The sequence below is a fragment of the Erpetoichthys calabaricus genome, chromosome 8 (genome assembly GCF_900747795.2).
Source record: "Erpetoichthys calabaricus chromosome 8, fErpCal1.3, whole genome shotgun sequence".
In the NCBI taxonomy this organism is placed as follows: Eukaryota; Metazoa; Chordata; class Cladistia; order Polypteriformes; family Polypteridae; genus Erpetoichthys; species Erpetoichthys calabaricus.
In genome coordinates, this window is record NC_041401.2 from 188,063,820 (window position 1) to 188,084,532 (window position 20,713).

General features: G+C 43.1%; 1 protein-coding gene across 3 annotated transcripts in view; it reads right to left on the bottom strand.

Annotated features, from left to right (window-relative positions):
• LOC114656379 (nck-associated protein 5-like) overlaps nucleotides 1-20,713 on the bottom strand; it is a 771,015-nt gene that overhangs the window by 695,174 nt on the left and 55,128 nt on the right. For all 3 annotated transcript variants that reach the window (XM_028807983.2, XM_051930744.1, XM_051930745.1), the window contains exon 2: nucleotides 16,838-16,956. In XM_028807983.2, coding sequence (XP_028663816.2) covers nucleotides 16,838-16,906 — 69 coding nt within the window. In that variant the 5' untranslated portion in view covers nucleotides 16,907-16,956. The remainder of the gene's footprint in view (nucleotides 1-16,837; nucleotides 16,957-20,713) is intronic.

Sequence of the window (20,713 nt, forward strand, 5' to 3'; positions counted from 1 at the left end):
GCCGTGACACCTTTGGTTCTGTTGTTTCAGAAGCGTGTTGTAGGCGCCTTCATTCATTGTTTTTATCCATGCGGTCTCATTTTTGTTTTTCTATGGCTGTGTCGTTAGCTAGAAGTCGTTTGCTGCTAGGAATCATAATTGAACTTACTTTTAACACTGAATTACCTTAATGTGATTGAAATAAGCCACACTGACAGCTGCCACACTGACTGCTGGCACAGTGGATTAGAGTACACTGACTGCTGGCACTGTGGAGTGGAGAACACTGACTGCTGGCACTGTGGAGTGGAGAACACTGACTGCTGGCACTGTGGAGTGGATTACTGCTGGCACTGTGGAGTGCAGTACTGCTGGCACTGTTGAGGCACACTGACTGTTGGCACTGTGGAGTGGAGAACACTGACTGCTGGCACTGTGGAGTGGATTACTGCTGGCACTGTGGAGTACAGTACTGCTGGCACTGTTGAGGCACACTGACTGTTGGCACTGTGGAGTGGAGAACACTGACTGCTGGCACTGTGGAGTGGATTACTGCTGGCACTGTGGATTGCAGTACTGCTGGCACTGTTGAGGCACACTGACTGTTGGCACTGTGGAGTGGAGAACACTGACTGCTGGCACTGTGGAGTGGATTACTGCTGGCACTGTGGAGTACAGTACTGCTGGCACTGTTGAGACACACTGACTGTTGGCACTGTGGAGTGGAGAACACTGACTGCTGGCACTGTGGAGTGGATTACTGCTGGCACTGTGGATTGCAGTACTGCTGGCACTGTTGAGGCACACTGACTGTTGGCACTGTGGAGTGGAGAACACTGACTGCTGGCACTGTGGAGTGGATTACTGCTGACACTGTGGAGTGCAGTACTGCTGGCACTGTTGAGGCACACTGACTGTTGGCACTGTGGAGTGGAGAACACTGACTGCTGGCACTGTGGAGTGGATTACTGCTGACACTGTGGAGTGCAGTACTGCTGGCACTGTTGAGGCACACTGACTGTTGGCACTGTGGAGTGGAGAACACTGACTGCTGGCACTGTGGAGTGGATTACTGCTGGCACTGTGGAGTGCAGTACTGCTGGCACTGTTGAGGCACACTGACTGTTGGCACTGTTGAGTGGAGAACACTGACTGCTGGCACTGTGGAGTGGATTACTGCTGGCACTGTGGAGTGCAGTACTGCTGGCACTGTTGAGGCACACTGACTGTTGGCACTGTGGAGTGGAGCACACTGACTGCTGGCACTGTCAGTAGTCACCACTACCTCAAGTTTAAATATGTCACCATGGCAACTTGTTGGCGCTCATGCTTTACCTCAAGATTAGTTTACAGGTTGTGTTGTGTTGTTTGGGTGCCACCTACTGACTCTGGGAAGCCACTGGGTTTGACTCTGGGCCGCTGAGGCACTGTGCACTTGCGGTTTTGGCACCAGCTAGTTCCCTGATGGTGACGGCGGCGGATTCGTGTGCTGAAGTGACCATGGCGTCGGATCCGGGCTTGGAGATCTACATTACTAAACGAAGGTTGTATATGCGGTGGTGTACGCGTTCACGTTTGGGCGACGGTTGCATTGTGCACGGCTTGCTTCTGGCCTCTGGCATCCATGCATATATACAACCTGGCGTGCACGCTTTACCTCAAGTTTAGTTTACAGGTTGTGTTGTGTTGTTTGGGCACCACCTACTGACTCTGGGAAGCCGCTGGGTTTGCCTCTGGGGCGCTGAGGCACTGTGAGCGTGCGCTTTCGGCACGGCTTGCATCTGGCGTCTGGCATCCGTGCAAATATACAACCTTCGTTTAATAATGTAGATGGCTGGCCTGGACACGTTTGTCGGTGTCCCTAAAAAGATCCTCAATAAATGGATTTGAGTGATTTTTATTTTCAAACTAGCCATCTTCTTGAATTTCTATCCCACACATCTCTAATCAGTCATTCGGCCGATTTAAATGCAGAAAAGTCATCACTCTACTGTTTGGTGGCATCACAATGAACATGGACCACAGAAAGCAAAGGAGAGAGTTGACTGAGGAGATCAGAAAGAAAATGACAGACCAACATGTGAAAGGCAAAGGCTAGAAGACCATCATCTCCAAGCAGATTGATGGTCCTGTGACCACAGTTACAAATATTATGAAGAAGTTGAAGGTCCATGAGACTGTAGACAACCTCACTGAATGTGGCCACAAGGGGAAAGTCGACCCCAGAATGGGCAGAAGGACAGTGAGAATGGCAGACAAAAAAGCCAAGGGACAACTTCCAAAGAGATACAAGCTGAACTCCAAAGTTGGGGTCTATCAGTGTCTGATTGCACCATGTAAGTGGCAGTGGGCTCAATGGAAGAAGAACCCACATTCATTTGCTAAAATGCATATTGACAAGCCACAAAATGTCCTTTGGACAGACGAGACCAAACTAGAGTTTTGTGGCAAGTCACATGAGCTCGATGTCCACAGAAGAAAAGATGAAGCTTAATAAGAAAAGACCACCATATCTACTGTGAAACATGGAGGAGGCTCGGTTAGGTTGTAAGGCTGATTTGCTGCGTCTGTCATGGGCTGCTTTGAGTCTGTGCAGGGAACAATGAAATCTCAAGATCATCTGGACCTTCCAGAGTGAAACGTACTGCCCAGTGTCAGAAAACGCAGGTCATGGATCCTCCAAAGAGGATAAGGAGCCAAAACACTCAACTAAAAGTACCCAAGAATGGCTAAGAAGAACACATTGGACTCTTCTGAAGTGGCCTTCTGTGAGCACTGATTTGAATCTTCTGGAACATCTATGGAAAGAACTGAAACAGACAGTCTGGAGAAGACCCCTTCAGACCAGACAAAGCTGGAGCAGTTTGCTGAGGATGAGTAGGCCAAAGGACCTGTGGATGGGTGCAGACATCTCATGGAGAGCTCCAGGAATTAACTGCAAACTCTAAAGGTTGTGCAACCAACGCTGAGGTGAGGGGTCCCATCATTTTTGCCCATTTGTGTTACTTTCTGAAATATTCTTTTGAACCCAAACTCTAAAGCCAAAGAAGGATTGTCGTTGACTATGGAATAAACAACGATGGCTGCCAATGACTCCTGTCAGTTTCGAGTTATTTCAGACACAATCTTGGGTACTTCTTTTTTCACGGAGGGGCACCGACAAATTTGCCCACGTCTGCAATCTTAGCAAAGCTGTTCCAATTTGAAAACTTTCCATGAATTCTCGAAATCTCACAGTATGGTTTAAAAATCCTCTCTTAAAGACGTCACCTTTTATGCTTCCAGAAGAAAAGATTCGCTAAGTTCACAGGGATGGAAAAAAAAAAAATCTCATGTCTGATTCATTACTAATGCCTATAAAAACCGGGACGATGTCTGAACACTCTCGATAACTTTGATATATACGCGTGTCTGAACGGTGAGCCAGAGGTCTGAGAAGAAGAAATGGGAGTTAGCTTACACTGCGGTCTACGTTATCACTGGATCTGTTTTTCTTCAGGAGACACCCCATATCTGCTTTCATATCTACGTTCCTTTCAGCAATTGACAACAAGTGGGCCGCAATCCAATGAAATCAAGTTATAATTATAAAAAACAAAACAAAGCACATAAAGTTACTAGCTGTCCCCCACGTAGTAGTGAAACAGGGCAAATTTTAAAAATCAATAAAAAAGATGTAATAATTTGTATTGAGAAGAATTTATATTGATAGCTTTTGTATCCGAGGGCCTCTTGATATACAATATTTGTGGTTTTGCTATCAGGGGCGAGAATGTCGCTGTGATCTCTTTGCCAAAAATGTAAAAAGTTGGCAAGGTATCTCTGGCCAAGCGGAAGGTAGGTATGCTCTAATGTCACAGGTTGGCACTGTATAACTGATCGTGTTCAGCTCTGATGGGAGAGGAGCACGTGGCTGTGATATCTCTGCCAATAAGCAGCTACCCTCTAAAACACACAAAGCTCTGACGTCTCTCTCAAAAACGTCAAACGTTACTCCTTAACAATCTCTAGATGATAAAGTCTGCTGAACAAACAGGTATTACTAGCTAAGCAGATACAAGGTGCGCTCCAACACGTGGTGAGATGTACTGTACAGTGACTCAAACAGAGGCTGGCATGGGAGTGAGGAGGGCACCGCCTGGCTCCCCACTCCTGAGGTCACGCTTCCCTCTCCCCTCGGACCTCTGTGTCTCTCTCAGATTTTCAAGAATAAATTGGTGCCACAAGCAAACTATGATACGTAGAGCAATGAGAGAACTCACAAAATGAACCGGAATGTTCAAGCAAATTACAGAAAAAAACCAAATCTAAATCCGTTAAGTAGTTCTCTCGTGGAAAGCGGACAGACAGACAGACAGGGTTGATGGTTGATTTTGTAGTGGTACTTAAACATGAAAAAAAATGTTTTTAAAATTTAATGTAGAAGACATATTATGGTTTTTATACTCTATTCCCAAAGGATGTAAACAAAAATTAAAAAGAGGTTTCCTCTCATGAAATAAATTGTTTACATATTTTAAAGGCATACTATCATAAGGGATATAAGGGTCGGAAAACTTGCAAGTTCATATAAGTGTAAAAGAAAATATGACAACATTCAAACAGATAAAAGCACTGACAGAAAAACATTCAGCAATAAATGACAAATACTGTATACTGTCAATAGTTAACATCCACACAACAAATTACTATGAACACAATCACAGTCCAGAGACTGAATAGAAAACTGTCAACTATACTAGATAGATAGATAGATAGATAGATAGATAGATAGATAGATAGATAGATAGATAGATAGATAGATAGATAGATAGATAGATAGATAGATAGATATGAAAGGCACTATATGATAGATGTGAAAGGCACTATATGATAGATAGATAGATAGATAGATAGATAGATAGATAGATAGATAGATAGATAGATAGATAGATAGATAGATAGATAGATAGATAGATAGATAGATAGATAGATAGATATGAAAGGCACTATATGATAGATGTGAAAGGCACTATATGATAGATAGATAGATAGATAGATAGATAGATAGATAGATAGATAGATAGATAGATAGATAGATAGATAGATAGATAGATAGATAGATAGATATGAAAGGCACTATATGATAGATGTGAAAGGCACTATATGATAGATAGATAGATAGATAGATAGATAGATAGATAGATAGATAGATAGATAGATAGATAGATAGATAGATAGATAGATAGATAGATAGATAGATAGATAGATAGATAGATTAAAAATTCTCTAATCATTTACAAATGTTAAATCCCACCTCTTCAATGACATTGCATGGTCATCAGCACATTGCCTGCTAAATTAAATGGGACTCCTAGCACTGACAACTAAACCAAAAATATATCCCTCTTTCCCATAATCCCACTTCATTTAATATTAATAAATAATAATAATAATACGCTTTATTTATATAGCGCTTTGCCCAAGCTCAAGGTGCTTTTGCTCTGTAACCTCCTTCGTAAGCTTAGTTTTATTTTGTAACAGTTGAACTATTTGACACATACTGATAACATTTGTCAGGTCCTTTATACTTTCACACTGTAGATAATCTTGCGTGCTCTGTAAAACTGTCATGGCATTAAAATAGTGTTAAAAATAAGTAAATATTGATTTATTGATTGAATGATAAAAACAGTTTTACCTGTACTATAATAAATTCTGAAGGACCTGCATGGCAGAACATAAGAATGTGTTTTACTTAGAAGATGACTTACTTATGTGCTTATAAATGTTCTTATTTAAAAACTAACATTATTAAACTGATTTTGTGGATATGCATCAGACGTAAGTGCTTGGCCGACTACAGTGGCCCCGTAATTAATGATTAATTAACTACTGCAGCTTTGAAAGAGGCCCAACAGAACTCCAGAAACACCAGGAGTGATCCTTCAAATTCTAGTTCGGTGACCAGTCAGCATACCTAAAAAAGTGGCCCGAGGCAGCAGCAAGTCAGGACTGGTGTTGATAAGGAGTTGATACAACATCTAAATTGGCAGGAGGGAAATACCCCAGAGCAACAGAAAAATGTCAAAGGAGGTAAAAAGGGAGAAGCCTTTAATTTCATAGGCCTGGGTGGCATACGGGCTTTTGTTTATCCTTTCATTTGCAGTTATCTACAAAGATGGAGTCTAAGCAGAAGAAACACAAGTACAACAGATAGCATTCAATCTCAGTATCAAGTGGGTATCTGTGCAGGCCTCTCATTGTTCCCAAACATCTTTCCATCAAAGTATTCAGCATTCGAATTTTAAACAGAGTGTGGTGTTTATCATGTACAGTACCCTTTCAAGCATTAAGAACAATTCATCCATTTTTTAACCTACTTATCTAGCACATGGTTGCAGGGACCCGGAGATGCAGAGCAAGATAAGAAAACTCGTCAAACAATAAACGAGAAAAGCAACAAATTCAAACTGCCACTCAAATTGAAGAACTCTGACCCGAGGTCAACCACCACAACAAAGCTGATTATCACTATGGTAGAAGGTGACGGGACACCCAAGAGAAAAGAAATTCACATTATTTCAGACCGTGTCCACAACTTTACAGTTTGTGCAGTATTCCACATTGGAATCCTTAGAGAATGATTCAGCAGGAAAGTACTGAAGGAATGCATTAGCTTGATGCCACATTAGTGAAATCTGCCATTTTTCAGTAGAACACTTACATTCACCTTTTCAAAGAATGTGATCGAGTGCACCATGCCAATGATGCACAAATGTTTTTTTGTTTTTCCTCATGACCCAATCTTGCCCTTCTTCATGTCTTTGAATACCGGAATTGCCACCAGTAGTAATCCTGGGATGGCATGGATGCCGCTTGGAGATTCCCCACCAACAAGAATCCCCATCCCCCTTGCAGAATTGCTGCAGACAGTCATCCTGGAATGTGAAGGGTTCCCCTTTTGGAGAATCACCACTGACAGTCATCCCAGAATGAGGGGGGAGTTCCCCTTTTGGAGAATCACCACTGACAGTCATCTCAGGATGAGGCGGGGTTCCCCTTTTGGAGAATCGCCACAGACTGTCATCTCCAGTCAATTCAGGATGAGGGGGTTCCCCTTTTGAAGAATCGCCACAGACTGTCATCTCAGAGTGATGTGGAGGGTTCACCTTTTGAAGATTCGCTGCCAGCAGTCATCTCTGGGTGATGTGGGGGGTTTCCCCCTTTGGAGAATCACCATTGACATTCATCCCAGAATGAGGGGGGAGTTCCCCTTTTGGAGAATCACCACTGACAGTCATCCTAGGATAAGGGGGGTTCCCCTTTTGAGGAATCGCCACTGACAGTCATCCAAGGATGAGAGGGGGTTCCCCTTTTGGAGAATCGCTGCTGGCAGTCATCTCAGGATGAGGGGTGTTCCCCTTTGGAGAATCGCCACAGACTGTCATCTCAGAGTGATGCGAGGGGTTCCCCTTTTGAAGATTCGCTGCCGACAGTCATCTCAGGGTGATGTGGGGGGTTTCCCCCTTTGGAGAATCACCATTGATATTCATCCCAGAATGAGGAGGTTGTTCCCCTTTTCAAGAATCACCATTGACAGTCATCCTAGGATGAGGGGGGTTCCCCTTTTGGAGAATCGCCGCTGACAGTCATCTCAGTGTGATATGGAGAGTCCCCTTTTGGAGAATCACCACTGACAGTCATCTCAGGATGAGGGGGGGTTCCCCTTTTGGAGAATCGTTGCCAACCATCATCTCAGGGTGATGGTGGGGGGGGGTGTCCCTTTTTTGAGAATCTCCACCAACTGTAATAGTGGGACATTATCAATTGCTTAAACTGCCCCTCAAGCAACCCATTGCGAGGCACTTCACAAACTGTATGAGACCCTTCCCCACTGAATACAATGATGAGTCACAACAGCCCAATTCAAAAGCAGGCAACCCGTGACCATTTATTTACTAAATTATTTACTAGGCATTTGCATTTATGGAATCCCATTGGCCCCTAAGGGATCTGTCCTGGGCCGTAACTTTTTCTGATTTTTCTATCTATTAACTACATTGATTTAGGTGCAGTTAGTAAACTTATGAAATTTACATTTTAACCTAACAGAGGAATGGCAGACACAGAGGACAACAATTCAGAAAGACATGGAGAAGCCTGAGAACTTGGAAAATGCAATTTAGTGCAGAAAAGTGTGAAGTGGCACATGTGTGTAAAAAGAATGTCAATTACAAATTCAAGATGGCAGACTCTGTCCTCCAGGAAGCAACCACCGAAGACGATTTTGGGGTTTAGGTTGACTCATTTTCATCATTCAGGCAATTTGCGGAAGCAATTAAGGCAAATGAAATGTTAGGTAATATAATAAAAACTGTCAAATATAAATCGAGAGTCGTTATGCTCAGACACATCGGGAGTGTTTTGTGCAATTCCGGTCACCATGCTACATGAAAAACAGAGCAGCACTTGAAGCCGTGTAGAGGAGAGAAACCAGGTGCATCCCAGGACTTCAGGACATGTCCTACTGTGACAGACTCAGATGTAGCATCAGTTATAAATACAAGACGGTAGACACTGTCCTACAAGAAGAAACATCTGGGAAAGTTTTGTGGGTTTATGTTGACACAACCTTTTCATCGACTAAGTAATGTGCAGAAGCGATTAAAAAGGCAAAAATGAAATCTTAGGGTGAATCATAAAATCTGTTGAATGTAAGTCAAGGGACGTGTTCAAACAAGAATGACCACATCTGGAGACCTGTGGGCAGTTCTGGTCACCACACTAGAGGAACGACAGAGCAGCACTAGACTCTGAGCAGGGGAGAACAACCAAGTGCATCTCAGCGCTTGAGGACATGTCCTATGGTGACAGACTCAGATGTAGCAGCGCTATTTAAATGGACTACAAATCCCAGCAGCCTCAGTGGTGTTACACCATTGAGTAGATTGACAGTGGCACGGGTGTTACTGGGAAAATGGATGATTAAGAGTCAGAAGATGCCAAAAGGGATCGCCATCACCTGTGTCTATTTGTTTCTTTTCTACAATTACAAATACAACCACCGTGGATTTCAGTTTCTATCTGGATGCATGTGCTGTCTTGTGCCTGCTTGTCTGTGTGATTTCGTCTGGGTCATCTGCCGAGCGCTCCCAGTCACAACAAATCTTCATACAACCACTGGAACCTGGTAGGACAAAACTTTACATTTCATTCAGATGGCTGTTCATAGGGATGTGTCCATTCCACACACCATCGTCATCCAAACCTGCTGTACTGGATGGATTTTCAACTTTATCGTAAATGTTAATTGTTTACTGTGTAGTGTCGGGAGTTTCATTTGTTCATTGTTTGTTAAATAGTTATCGCTACGGGGGAATTTATTTATTGAGACCCTGGAGAGGTGGAGATATACTCTGGAGAGGAGAGGAATGAAGGTAAGAATACATGTGTGTGAATAAGAGGGAGGTCAGTGGAATGGTGAGGATGCGGGGAGTAGAGTTGGCAAAGGTGGATGGGTTTAAATACTTGGGATCAACAGTACAGAGTAACGGGGATTGTGGAAGAGAAGTGAAAAAGAGAGTGCAGGCAGGGTTGGAGTGGGTGGAGAAGAGTGTCAGGAGTGATTTGTGACAGACGGGTATCAGCAAGAATGACGGTATAGGACGGTAGTGAGACCAGCTATGTTAAATGGGTTGGAGATGGTGGCTCTCTTTTGTTCGCTTCATCTTGAGATTGAGAGAATAACAAAATACTAATAATGAGACGGAAGGGTTCATCCCTTTCGGTCAGAGTGAGACTGTGAACTGGTCAAGATTCTCATTCGTAAAATATAACGTCCACAACTTTGCAACAGAAGATTTAAAATATACGGGGTGGAACCCCAAACCTTTTTCTGTTTGTGTTTCTTTTACACCACAAACAATGGCGCCTCCTGACAGTTCCGTCTGGAGGCACCCATGTACCCCAAAAGGCCTGTCTATTAGGACACCAACTCCCAAGGCACCGTGCGAGTGTACAAATGGGAGCTCTATCCTAGGGATGCATGCTTTCTGGCGTACTGGGGGACTACATGCCCCCAAGAGACAGGCCCTCCTCATCCTAACATTATATATTCCCATTCAGGAAAATACCTGGAAGCCAACCCGGGCTGGGATGCCTGCCCATCCTGGATCCTTCACCTTATGGCATCCTGAGTAGGACAGGAACCACCCTCCCTCTTAGTCGAGATGCCAGTCTATCAGCTTTGGCACCGACAATACATTTGAAGACCAATGAGTGCTGACCCGTCTTTGGTGACTCGAGTGCATATATTCAATTTAATAATCGAAGAGCAGGTTTCCCCCTTGAAGTCCCATCGTACTAATAATAAAAGACAGAGCACGAGGTGCTTGAAAACTACATTTTACATCCAGTGCCAAAATGAAAGAAATGCTGGACCCATACCGTTTTAAAAATGGGGTTCCTCTGAACTTTTTCCATACCGCACAACCGTACACCTTACCTGTACCTACATCTTAAAAAGCTCTACAATTGGAATTTAAAATAACCAAAACGCTTAAAGTGGATGAAAAATCTATATGTCTATCTATTATATAAAAAAATCTTGGGTCGGGATGTGATCATCTAGGAGAAGACACTTTGACGTCACGCGAAACTAGACATCACTACCTTAGGAAGCAAGACGCATGAGATGGTGACTTTTGCACGTCACACCCTACTTACAAACAATTTTAAAACAAGTTCACGGACATCTAACCTTGCAGATGTTGGAATGCTTTTGGCAGACACCCTTCATGTGCTCCCAGCTCTTAAAAATGTTATACGTTCTAGATGGCACGTGAACAACTAAGCAAAGAAGAAAGAGACACGAAAAGAGACACAAAAGCGTTGGAGAGAGAAGGTGGCAAAAAAAGGATGCAAAAGAGAACAACAATAATCTATGTGCAAATTCAGAAAATAAGGAACCTCCTCGTGACCCTGTGTTAGGATATAGTGGGTTGGAAAATGACTGACTGAATAATCAGTCCAGACGTCCCGCGAGAGACACTTTAACATCCCGCAAGACAAAGCAGTGAGATCAACAGACAGCTGCTGTACAGGCTTTTAAATGATCGACGCATAGTGCAACAAACAGAACACGCAGTTCGGCAGCAGGAGCAGAAAGACAGCAGCTGATCCGACCGCATCTCCTTAGCGTGCATTCAGCCAATTCACAACGTGAGCGGCAGAGAGGCGAAGTGGCAGGCACTTACCACGCCCCGGATTGGGGGACTGGGGTAGGTAAGCGAGGACAGCTGCTGTACAGGCGTAGAAATGATCGACGCACAACACGAGGAGCAGAACAAGCAGCATGGCAGGAGGAGCAGAAAGATGGCAGGTGATCCATCCGCATCTCCAAAGCATACATTCAGCCAACCCCTTTTCACAATGCGAGCGGCAGAGACGCAACGTGGCTGGCACGTGGCACGGGGGAGTGGGTTGGCTCGCAAAGTGAGCAGGGGGCAAAGCCCCCTAGTATATACTGTATATAAATGAAAAGTGACTGACTGGGTGACATACCAACACCCAGCCTCAACCATTGGTCCAAGAAACATGCCATTTGGAGGAGACCTGTAGGCACCCACTAAAAAAGGATTTTTCCAAATTCTGCCCCTGAGGGGGTGAAATGGGAGAAGTATGTTTTTTACAAATTTGATTATCATACATAATAACATTTTTTGGAGAAGAAAATATAAGAAGCAACTTTAATAAACAATTATTGATGAAATCTGAGATATGTAAAAATTCAATAAAAAAAAGATTAATCTTCATAATAAATTGTATAGGCGGCACTGTGGCGCAGTGGGTTGCGCTGCTGCCTCGCAGTTGGGAGACCTGGGGACCTGGGTTCGCTTCCCGGGTCCTCCCTGCATGGAGTTTGCATGTTCTCCCCATGTCTGCGTGGGTTTCCTCCCACAGTCCAAAGACATGCAGGTCAGGTGGATTGGCGATTCTAAATTGGCCCTAGTGTGTGCTTGGTGTGTGGGTGTCTTTTTGTGTGTCCTGCGGTGGGTTGGCACCCTGCCCGGGATTGGTTCCTGCCTTGTGCCCCATGTTGGCTGGTATTGGCTCCAGCAGACCCCCGTGACCCTGTGTTCGGATTCAGTGGGTTGGAAAATGGATGGATGGATAAATTGTATAAAAGAGCCCTTATGGAAAAGTTGCAGTCAAATATGTGATTCAGTGCATATAACTCGAAATATAAAGACCTGATATATTTTCAAATATTAAAAATGTACTGTGTGAATATGTATTTAACACTTGTTTTAAAAAATAAGTATTTTAAAGAAATTCATCTTAAAAAGATAAAGATATAACAAATAGCATATTAATTAATGTTACCATTGCTGAGCTATTATGAGAGATCTCGTGTCTCACGAATGCTTTATATGAAATATAAAAGCAGATCCTAATAAATAAAGATGTGTTTTAATAAAAAATGTTTATTTAGCTCACATCGATGAGCAGATTTCTATTATCTATTTCAACTTAGCGATAATTGAGACTGCAGTTTGTTGTGAAGTAATTCGAGAAGGGGTGAGTTCTTAGTATGAAATTCATAAAAATAAATTGTCATCTTTGATTTATTTGAAATAAAACATCAGGAAAAAGTATCCTTTTCCATTTTGTGATATTTTATTTTGTAAACTTTAGTGAAATTACTGCGAAGCCGGCAAATCAGCTAGTAACATATAGAAATGGCCAGTGTAGCATGAGACCGGGGCCCTTGCCCGGCTGGGGCACCTCCACGCTGAGAGGACCAGGGGTGCAAGTGTCGCCAAAGCGTTACCTTCCCCGGGACGCTAGATGGCAACCTCCCCTGGGTTGCAGCGGTGCATCGGACTCCTGCAGGGCTTCATGGGAGTTGGAGTTTGGTGCAGCCCTGTTGGGATCCGCAGGCGCCGCCAGGGGGTGCTGTAGCTGGTGTTGCTGAGCCCTTATGGGTAGGGAGCCTGGGATTCACGGACATTTTTCATTCCCGCATTCCCAGGCAATGAAACTGCTGGAATTCCCGGCTGAACGGGAATGGCCAAGCTCGCATAAACAGCGTGTAAAAGTGTAAAAATTGATCAAGAAATAACAGAGTTATAGTTGAAAATAATTAAGGTGGCGCCTTTGCTGCAGCTTGCACTTCATCAGACAACAGCTTTGAACAGCAACTTGAAATTGCAATGCGTCAGTCTGTTGCATCCGCATTATCTGTGCCAAGAAACTTGCCATCACAGAATGATGACAAGAAACTGGATGCATCAGTAAAAGCTGAAATGGCGGTGTTTCAGAGCAACGGCAAGCGTGGGTGTTGTTTAGAACAAGTGTATCAGTATCTGATGACTGTGCCACCTACTTCAGTGGAGGCAGAGCGTGCTTTCTCAGCGGCTGGCGTACTTCTGCACGAATGTGCACTCTCGCCTGGACAACCGCACGCTGGACACGTTGTGCCTTCTACGCTCTTATTACCGCAACTAACTAGATACATGTACTTACTGTATATGACAGCATGAACAGCTTGTAGTTAAGTTAGTCTTTTATTGGTGTCAACATATTGCAGTAGTTTTATTAAAAATAAGTGTCGCGCATTCTAAAACCGTTCACATGTGAGATGCCTGTGCACTGTGTCATCCCAGGGCATGACATGCGGGATTCCCAAATTAACGGGAATGGATTCCCTACTTATGGGCAGTCCTTCCACCACATCCGGAAGTGCTGCCGGAAATGAAGTCATCAAGCACCTGGTGCACTTCTGGAGCCAGCAGCCACTACTCCGGAGGCCAGAGTCGGGAGGAGGAGGGCGAAGCTTACGGAGGAGGAGTGGAGGAAGAATAAGAGAAATAGAAAAGTATTGTGTGGAGTTGTGCCTGTGGGAACGAGGAAGGCGTTGCCCACAGGTGAAGAAATAGAAATTAAACATTTATTTGTTTTATCAGTGTGCCTCCCATGTCTGTCTGTGTCGGGACGGCGCTCATATAGCACCTTTCAGTCACACCAGCTATTTTTAAACGTTCATTTTTTGTAACAAGGACACCTGACACACGTCTTTCTTATTTTTTCAAAGATCTTTTTGGCAAAAAGAACTTCTCATAAAACATCCAGCAGGGTCTCTGACTCCTACATCATTGTAAAAAGACCACATGAATATAACAAACAACGGGTGCGCCAGGTAGGGCAAATGTGGATCACCCAAACCTGGCAAATATTTGTTCTAGAAAATACAGGACATCTCGTCTTGAACATCCTGCAAGATGATGTTTGCATGCCGATTTTTCACATACACCAGAGACATTAAGGTGCAGAAAGATGTCCAGATGTGCCTGACGTCCCCACCCTCCTCTCAGCTGCTTGAGCCCCGAGCCCCTCTTAGATAAACAGAACATTGGCGGTGAATGTAGGGTGGGAAGTGGGGCCGGGCCAGCAGTCTAAATGCAGTTCCATTGTCTGTCGGTAACACAGCAAGACACAACTGGCAACATTTCTACATCAGGCCCCCACTAAAGTGGCACGGTGCATTATTAAGTGTCAGGCAGACTGGCAGAGGGGCAGGGATCGTAAAACAGAATGCAAATCCACACAAGAAACAGGCGGCAGGTTTTTATAATACGTTGTCATTACAGTTATCCTGTGAAGAGTGAGTGAACGCTGACGCTTTCCCAGCATTTATCTTATATATAATTCACCAGCCTCCTCACTCACTCACTCACTCACTCACTCATGTCCGTCTGGAGCCGAATGCGCAGTCGCCTTCTGCGCAGCTGCCCGAATAACGTTGCGAGACCGACATCCAACCCCAACAATGCGGTAGGCGGTGCATTTACGGCCGCAAAAATTCAAAGAGAAAGGCGACTTCGATTAAAGCTCTAGAGGCCTGAAAGGCGATTTCGACTACAGCTCAAGGCATAATTACGCATTCATTCAATACACCTATATCAGGTTTGTGGTGCTTATACTTATTACTATTCCACTTGTGCCCGTTTCATCTTACTTTTTCGAAACGGGCTCTTTGTCTAGTATATTAATAAACAAGATAAAGGAGTTTCTCTTTAACATTTCAAATGACTGGGACAGTCCGGGTCGGCTCCACACTCCATGGTAGCTTCTGGAAGCGCTTGACCCCAGAAACACTACTAACAGACATAAGGATGAGCCGGGCAACAGAGGACGCACACAGTCAGCGAAGGGGGGCTGCAAGTGTCTAGTGCTTTAATTTAGAAACAAAACTGTGTCCAAAAGTGCAGTGCTTCAGTTCTTCAATAAATAAGGTGCATGAGGAGGTTAAAAAGGGTCAAATAAATGGACCCAATAAAACGAGGTTAAAATCAAGGCAGGCACAGTCGTGAGCCTCTGTGCTCCTTCCAAACTCTGGTGCTCCCCCTTAAGTAACCATTACCGGTATCCGCAGCTAGAAGAGATGCCCACTGACAGGCGCAGGCAACCTTTAGATCCTGGCTCGGGTCTCCTAGAGGTGTCAGTCCCATGGCGTTCTGCAGGGAGCCACACCGAGCCGCTCACACTTCCCCTGCTCCTGAGGGAGACCAAGTAAATAAGCAGGAGTCGCCTCCTTCAGGCTCTACTCAAGCACAAGCATTCATGCTCGCCCCCCACCTGCTCCAAGGTGTGAATGAAGGACTTGACCCACCCGCCCGCATTTGAACGTGAATGCGCGTTCAGCCAAGCAACCTCAGAGTGGCACACATTATACCCGCCTGGTGGCTGCACACTCCGGACCTCCCGATTATTTATTTAAAGTCACGCTTCACCACAGACTTCTCTTATCACTGAGACACATAATACATTTTAATTTATATATTTTATTTATATAGCACCAATCCTATGCTCAAGGTGCTTACCTGAAGGAAATCAGCCCCCTACACTCCCCCAAAACATTCAACAGGATAAAGATTGAGTCCAGGGATAAAGTAGCTCGGTCAGCATGCTTTTGGAAATATAAATCAATAACATTCAAAACTTTCAGATTTGTTGGGTCCTAACAATTCACTCCTGCTTGTGCAGATGACACACTTAAAAGATACGTTCGGAATTTTTCAACCCAAATTATACCTTTTAAAAGTGGTATTTATGCATATGATTTTTGCTCTATAGGTAAGCGTTTTCTATAAATTTAATGAAATCTGCCCACACTGGCACTTTACAATGGAGGCAATGGGGCACTACTGGAAAATAAAACCTTAAAAACTTACAGAATATGTCACAGGTGTGTTCTATATATATATATGTATATATATAATTATATATATATATATATATACAGTAGATAAATATATATACATATATATATTATATAGTATTTATATATATTTATACCTATATATATTTATACCTATATACCTATACCTATATATATATATATATATATATATATACCTATATATATATATATATATATATATATATATATATATATATATATATATATATATATATATATATATATATATATATACAGTAGATAAATATATATACAAATATATATTATATAGTATTTATATATATTTATACCTATATATATTTATACCTATATACCTATACCTATATATATATATATATATATATATATACCTATATATATATATATATATATATATATATATATATATATATATATATATGCACCTGACTGCTTTTCCTTACAAAACAGCTCATAAAAATTCATTTTTGTTAATAATCTTAGTAGGATAGAATGAGGAATTATTCTAAGGCTGGTAGAAATGCATCATAGAAAAAACACAACCAAGACCACTAAATTGGCTTACTGTACATTTTTGTCTCTTTCCTTTTCGGTAATGTAAACTGTGACTCAGATATCATAACAATTTCTTACCACAAGGCTGCTGTCCAGTGAAAGCCTCTTCCAGAGTTCTCGTCTTTCCTGCTGTCTGCTCCCGGCCATGATCACAACATACGTGTTCTTTCACTTGCTCTTCAGGCACCCAGAAGTTACTGAAGACAAAACAAGCAACAACAAAAATAAAAACCCAAAGGGAATGATAGGAGAGTGAATGATATGTCTCATTATTCACATTTGATTCCACCATTCTAAATGTGCTAAAGTTTTGTGAAGTTCTTTTTTGTCTTTTCTTTTCCACGAGAGTGCTGGTCAATGTCCGGAAATGAAGAGGGGAAATGTTTCAAGTATCTATGAAGAGATCTTCCTAACTTGAACATGGTGTGTTATCTTTGTGCAGACTCACTGCTTGTTTTCATAGCTCTTTCAAAACATAGCGAGGAAATGAGCCTGCCTGGCCAATCGCAGAAGGGCAGCAAGAAAAAACAGTTCACTTCACGCACACTGCACCGTTATAAACCACACAGTATCCAGATAATACTTTGAACTGCTTTAGTGCAGCCATAGAATGCGCTTTATAAGCACACATCAATGCAGGCATCCGACAGCAGATGTGATTTCTTCAGGCACCTTTGGTATCAGGTAAACACAGATTACAGCTGACGATAACATACATTGTCAGGTACAAAGATGAGAGTAGTGTGTCAAGATCAAAAAGAAGGGCCACCTCTTCCTGCTCACTTCAAAAACAGTGAAGATAAAGTGCATTCCACAATAAATGATCATTCGAATCTACACTGCATGGCCAAGAGGATGTGGACATTCCTCCAAATTAATGAGTTCATTATTAACAGGTGCATCAAATCAAAACGACGGGTCATACTGAAGAGCTTGGGGACTTTAAAAATGGCACTGCCATAGGATGCCACCTTAGCCATAAGTCTACATGTGTGATAGATCTGCCCCAGTCAAAAGAAAAGTGCTACTAGATAGATAGATAGATAGATAGATAGATAGATAGATAGATAGATAGATAGATAGATAGATAGATAGATAGATAGATAGATAGATAGATAGATAGATAGATAGATAGATAGATATTCCACATTTTGTTATGTTACATCCTTATTCCAAAATGGATTAAATAAATTTTTTTCCTCAGAATTCTACACACAACGCCCCATAATGACAACGTGAAAAAAGTTTACTTGAGGTTTTTGCAAATTTATTAAAAATAAATAAACTGAGAAATCCCATGTCCATAAGTATTCACAGCCTTTGCTCAATACTTTGTCGATGCACCTTTGGCAGCAATTACAGCCTCAAGTCTTGTTGAATATGATGCCACAAGCTTGGCACACCTATCCTTGGCCAGTTTCGCCCATTCCTCTTTGCAGCACCTCTCAAGCTCCATCAGGTTGGATGGGAAGCGTCGGTGCACAGCCATTTTAAGATCTCTCCAGAGATGTTCAATCGGATTCAAGTCTGGGCTCTGGCTGGGCCACTCAAGGACATTCACAGAGTTGTCCTGAAGCCACTCCTTTGATATCTTGGCTGTGTGCTTAGGGTCGTTGTCCTGCTGAAAGATGAACCGTCGCCCCAGTCTGAGGTCAAGAGCGCTCTGGAGCAGGTTTTCATCCAGGATGTCTCTGTACTTTGCTGCAGTCATCTTTCCCTTTATCCTGACTAGTCTCCCAGTTCCTGCCGCTGAAAAACATCCCCACAGCATGATGCTGCCACCACCATGCTTCACTGTAGGGATGGTATTGGCCTGGTGATGAGCAGTGCCTGGTTTCCCCCAAATGTGATGCCTGACATTCACACCAAAGAGTTCAATCTTTGTCTCATCAGACCAGAGAATTTTCTTTCTCATGGTCTGAGAGTCCTTCAGGTGCCTTTTGGCAAACTCCAGGCGGGCTGCCATGTGCCTTTTACTAAGGAGTGGCTTCCGTCTGGCCACTCAACCATACAGGACTGATTGGTGGATTGCTGCAGAGATGGTTGTCCTTCTGGAAGGTTCTCCTCTCTCCACAGAGGACCTCTGGAGCTCTGACAGAGTGACCATCGGGTTCTTGGTCACCTCCCTGACTAAGGCCCTTCTCTCCCGACCGCTCAGTTTAGATGGCCGGCCAGCTCTAGGAAGAGTCCTGGTGGTTTCAAACTTCTTCCACTTACGGATGATGGAGGCCACTGTGCTCATTGGGACCTTCAAAGCAGCAGAAATTTTTCTGTAACCTTCCACAGATTTGTGCCACGAGACAATCCTCTCTCAGAGGTCTACAGACAATTCCTTTGACTTCATGCTTGGTTTGTGCTCTGACATGAACTGTCAACTGTGGGACCTTATATAGACAGGTGTGTGCCTTTCCAAATCATGTCCAATCAACTGAATTTTGAAGCTGGAGAAACATCTCAAGGATGATCAGGGGAAACAGGATGCACCTGAGCTCAATTTTGACCTTCATGGCAAAGGCTGTGAATACTTATGTACATGTGCTTTCTCAATTTTTTTTATTTTTAAAGAATTTGCAAAAACCTCAAGTAAACTTTTTTTCATGTTGTCATTATGGGGTGTTGTGTGTAGAATTCTGAGGAAAAAAATTTATTTAATCCATTTCGGAATAAGGCTGTCACATAACAAAATGTGGAAAAAGTGATGCACTGTGAATACTTTCTGGATGCACTGTAGATAGATAGATAGATAGATAGATAGATAGATAGATAGATAGATAGATAGATAGATAGATAGATAGATAGATAGATAGATAGATAGATAGATAGATAGATAGATAGATAGATAGATAGATAGATAGATAGATAGATAGATAGATAGATAGATAGATAGATAGATAGATAGATAGATAGATAGATAGATAATACTTGATTGTTCCCAAGGGGAATTTACGATGTATTGTTGTGAAGCAGAGGTGTCAAGTACCAACAGCAGCTCATCCTCAAAGTGGTAAGCCACACATAGACACAGAGTGGGGCACCAAGTGCTAAAGTGGGTAAAAGTCGCCCATCCTCTCTGGCATCACTCACAACAGAGTTGTGTTCCAAAGTGATGTCTTGTCGAAGCACATGAGCACAAGGACAGTATATCAGGAGCTTCATGAAATGGGCTTTCATGGCCAAGCAGCGACACACAAGTCCTAAAATGTTAATGCCAAGTATGGGCTGCTCTCCTACACCTGCCCCAATCAGCCATAACTGCTGTTATTGAGAAGTGGAAGCGTCAAGGATCAGCAATAGCTTGGCCATGACGTAGCAAACAACAGAAACTTACAGAGCAAAGCCGCTGGATGCTAAAGTGTAGAGTGTGTAAAAATGACCTATTTTCTGTCGCATCACTCATAAGAGAGTTCCAAACTGCCTCTGGAAGCAACATCAGCACAAGAAATGTTTGTCAGAAGCTTCACAAGAGGAGTTTCCGAGGCCAAGCAGCTGTACGCAAGCCAAGCGTTGACTGGTGAGCACAACGCCTCTGGACTCTGGAGCAGTGGACACGTGTTCTTTGGAGAGATGAATCAATGCATCACTATCTTGCTGCCTGATGGGTGAAGTTGGGTTTGACGGATGCCAGGAGAACATTATCTTCCAGAAGGAGAGCGCATACTGTTAAGTTTGGTGTAGTAGGCATAATGGTAGGGTTTGGGCTTGGTCTCATGGTCCCAGTGAAGGGCTTTGCTAATGGTACAGCATACAAAGAAATTGTTCTTCCAGTGTTGTGGCTACAGTTTGGAGAAGGCCCTTTTGTGTTCCAGCATGACCCGTGCCCCTGTGCACAAAGCCAGGTCTATAAAGAGATAGAGGAACTTGCAGAGAGCCCTGACCTCAACCCTAATGAACACCTTTGAGATAAACCGGAACACCGATTATGAGCTCAGTCTTCTCATCCAACCTCAGCACAAA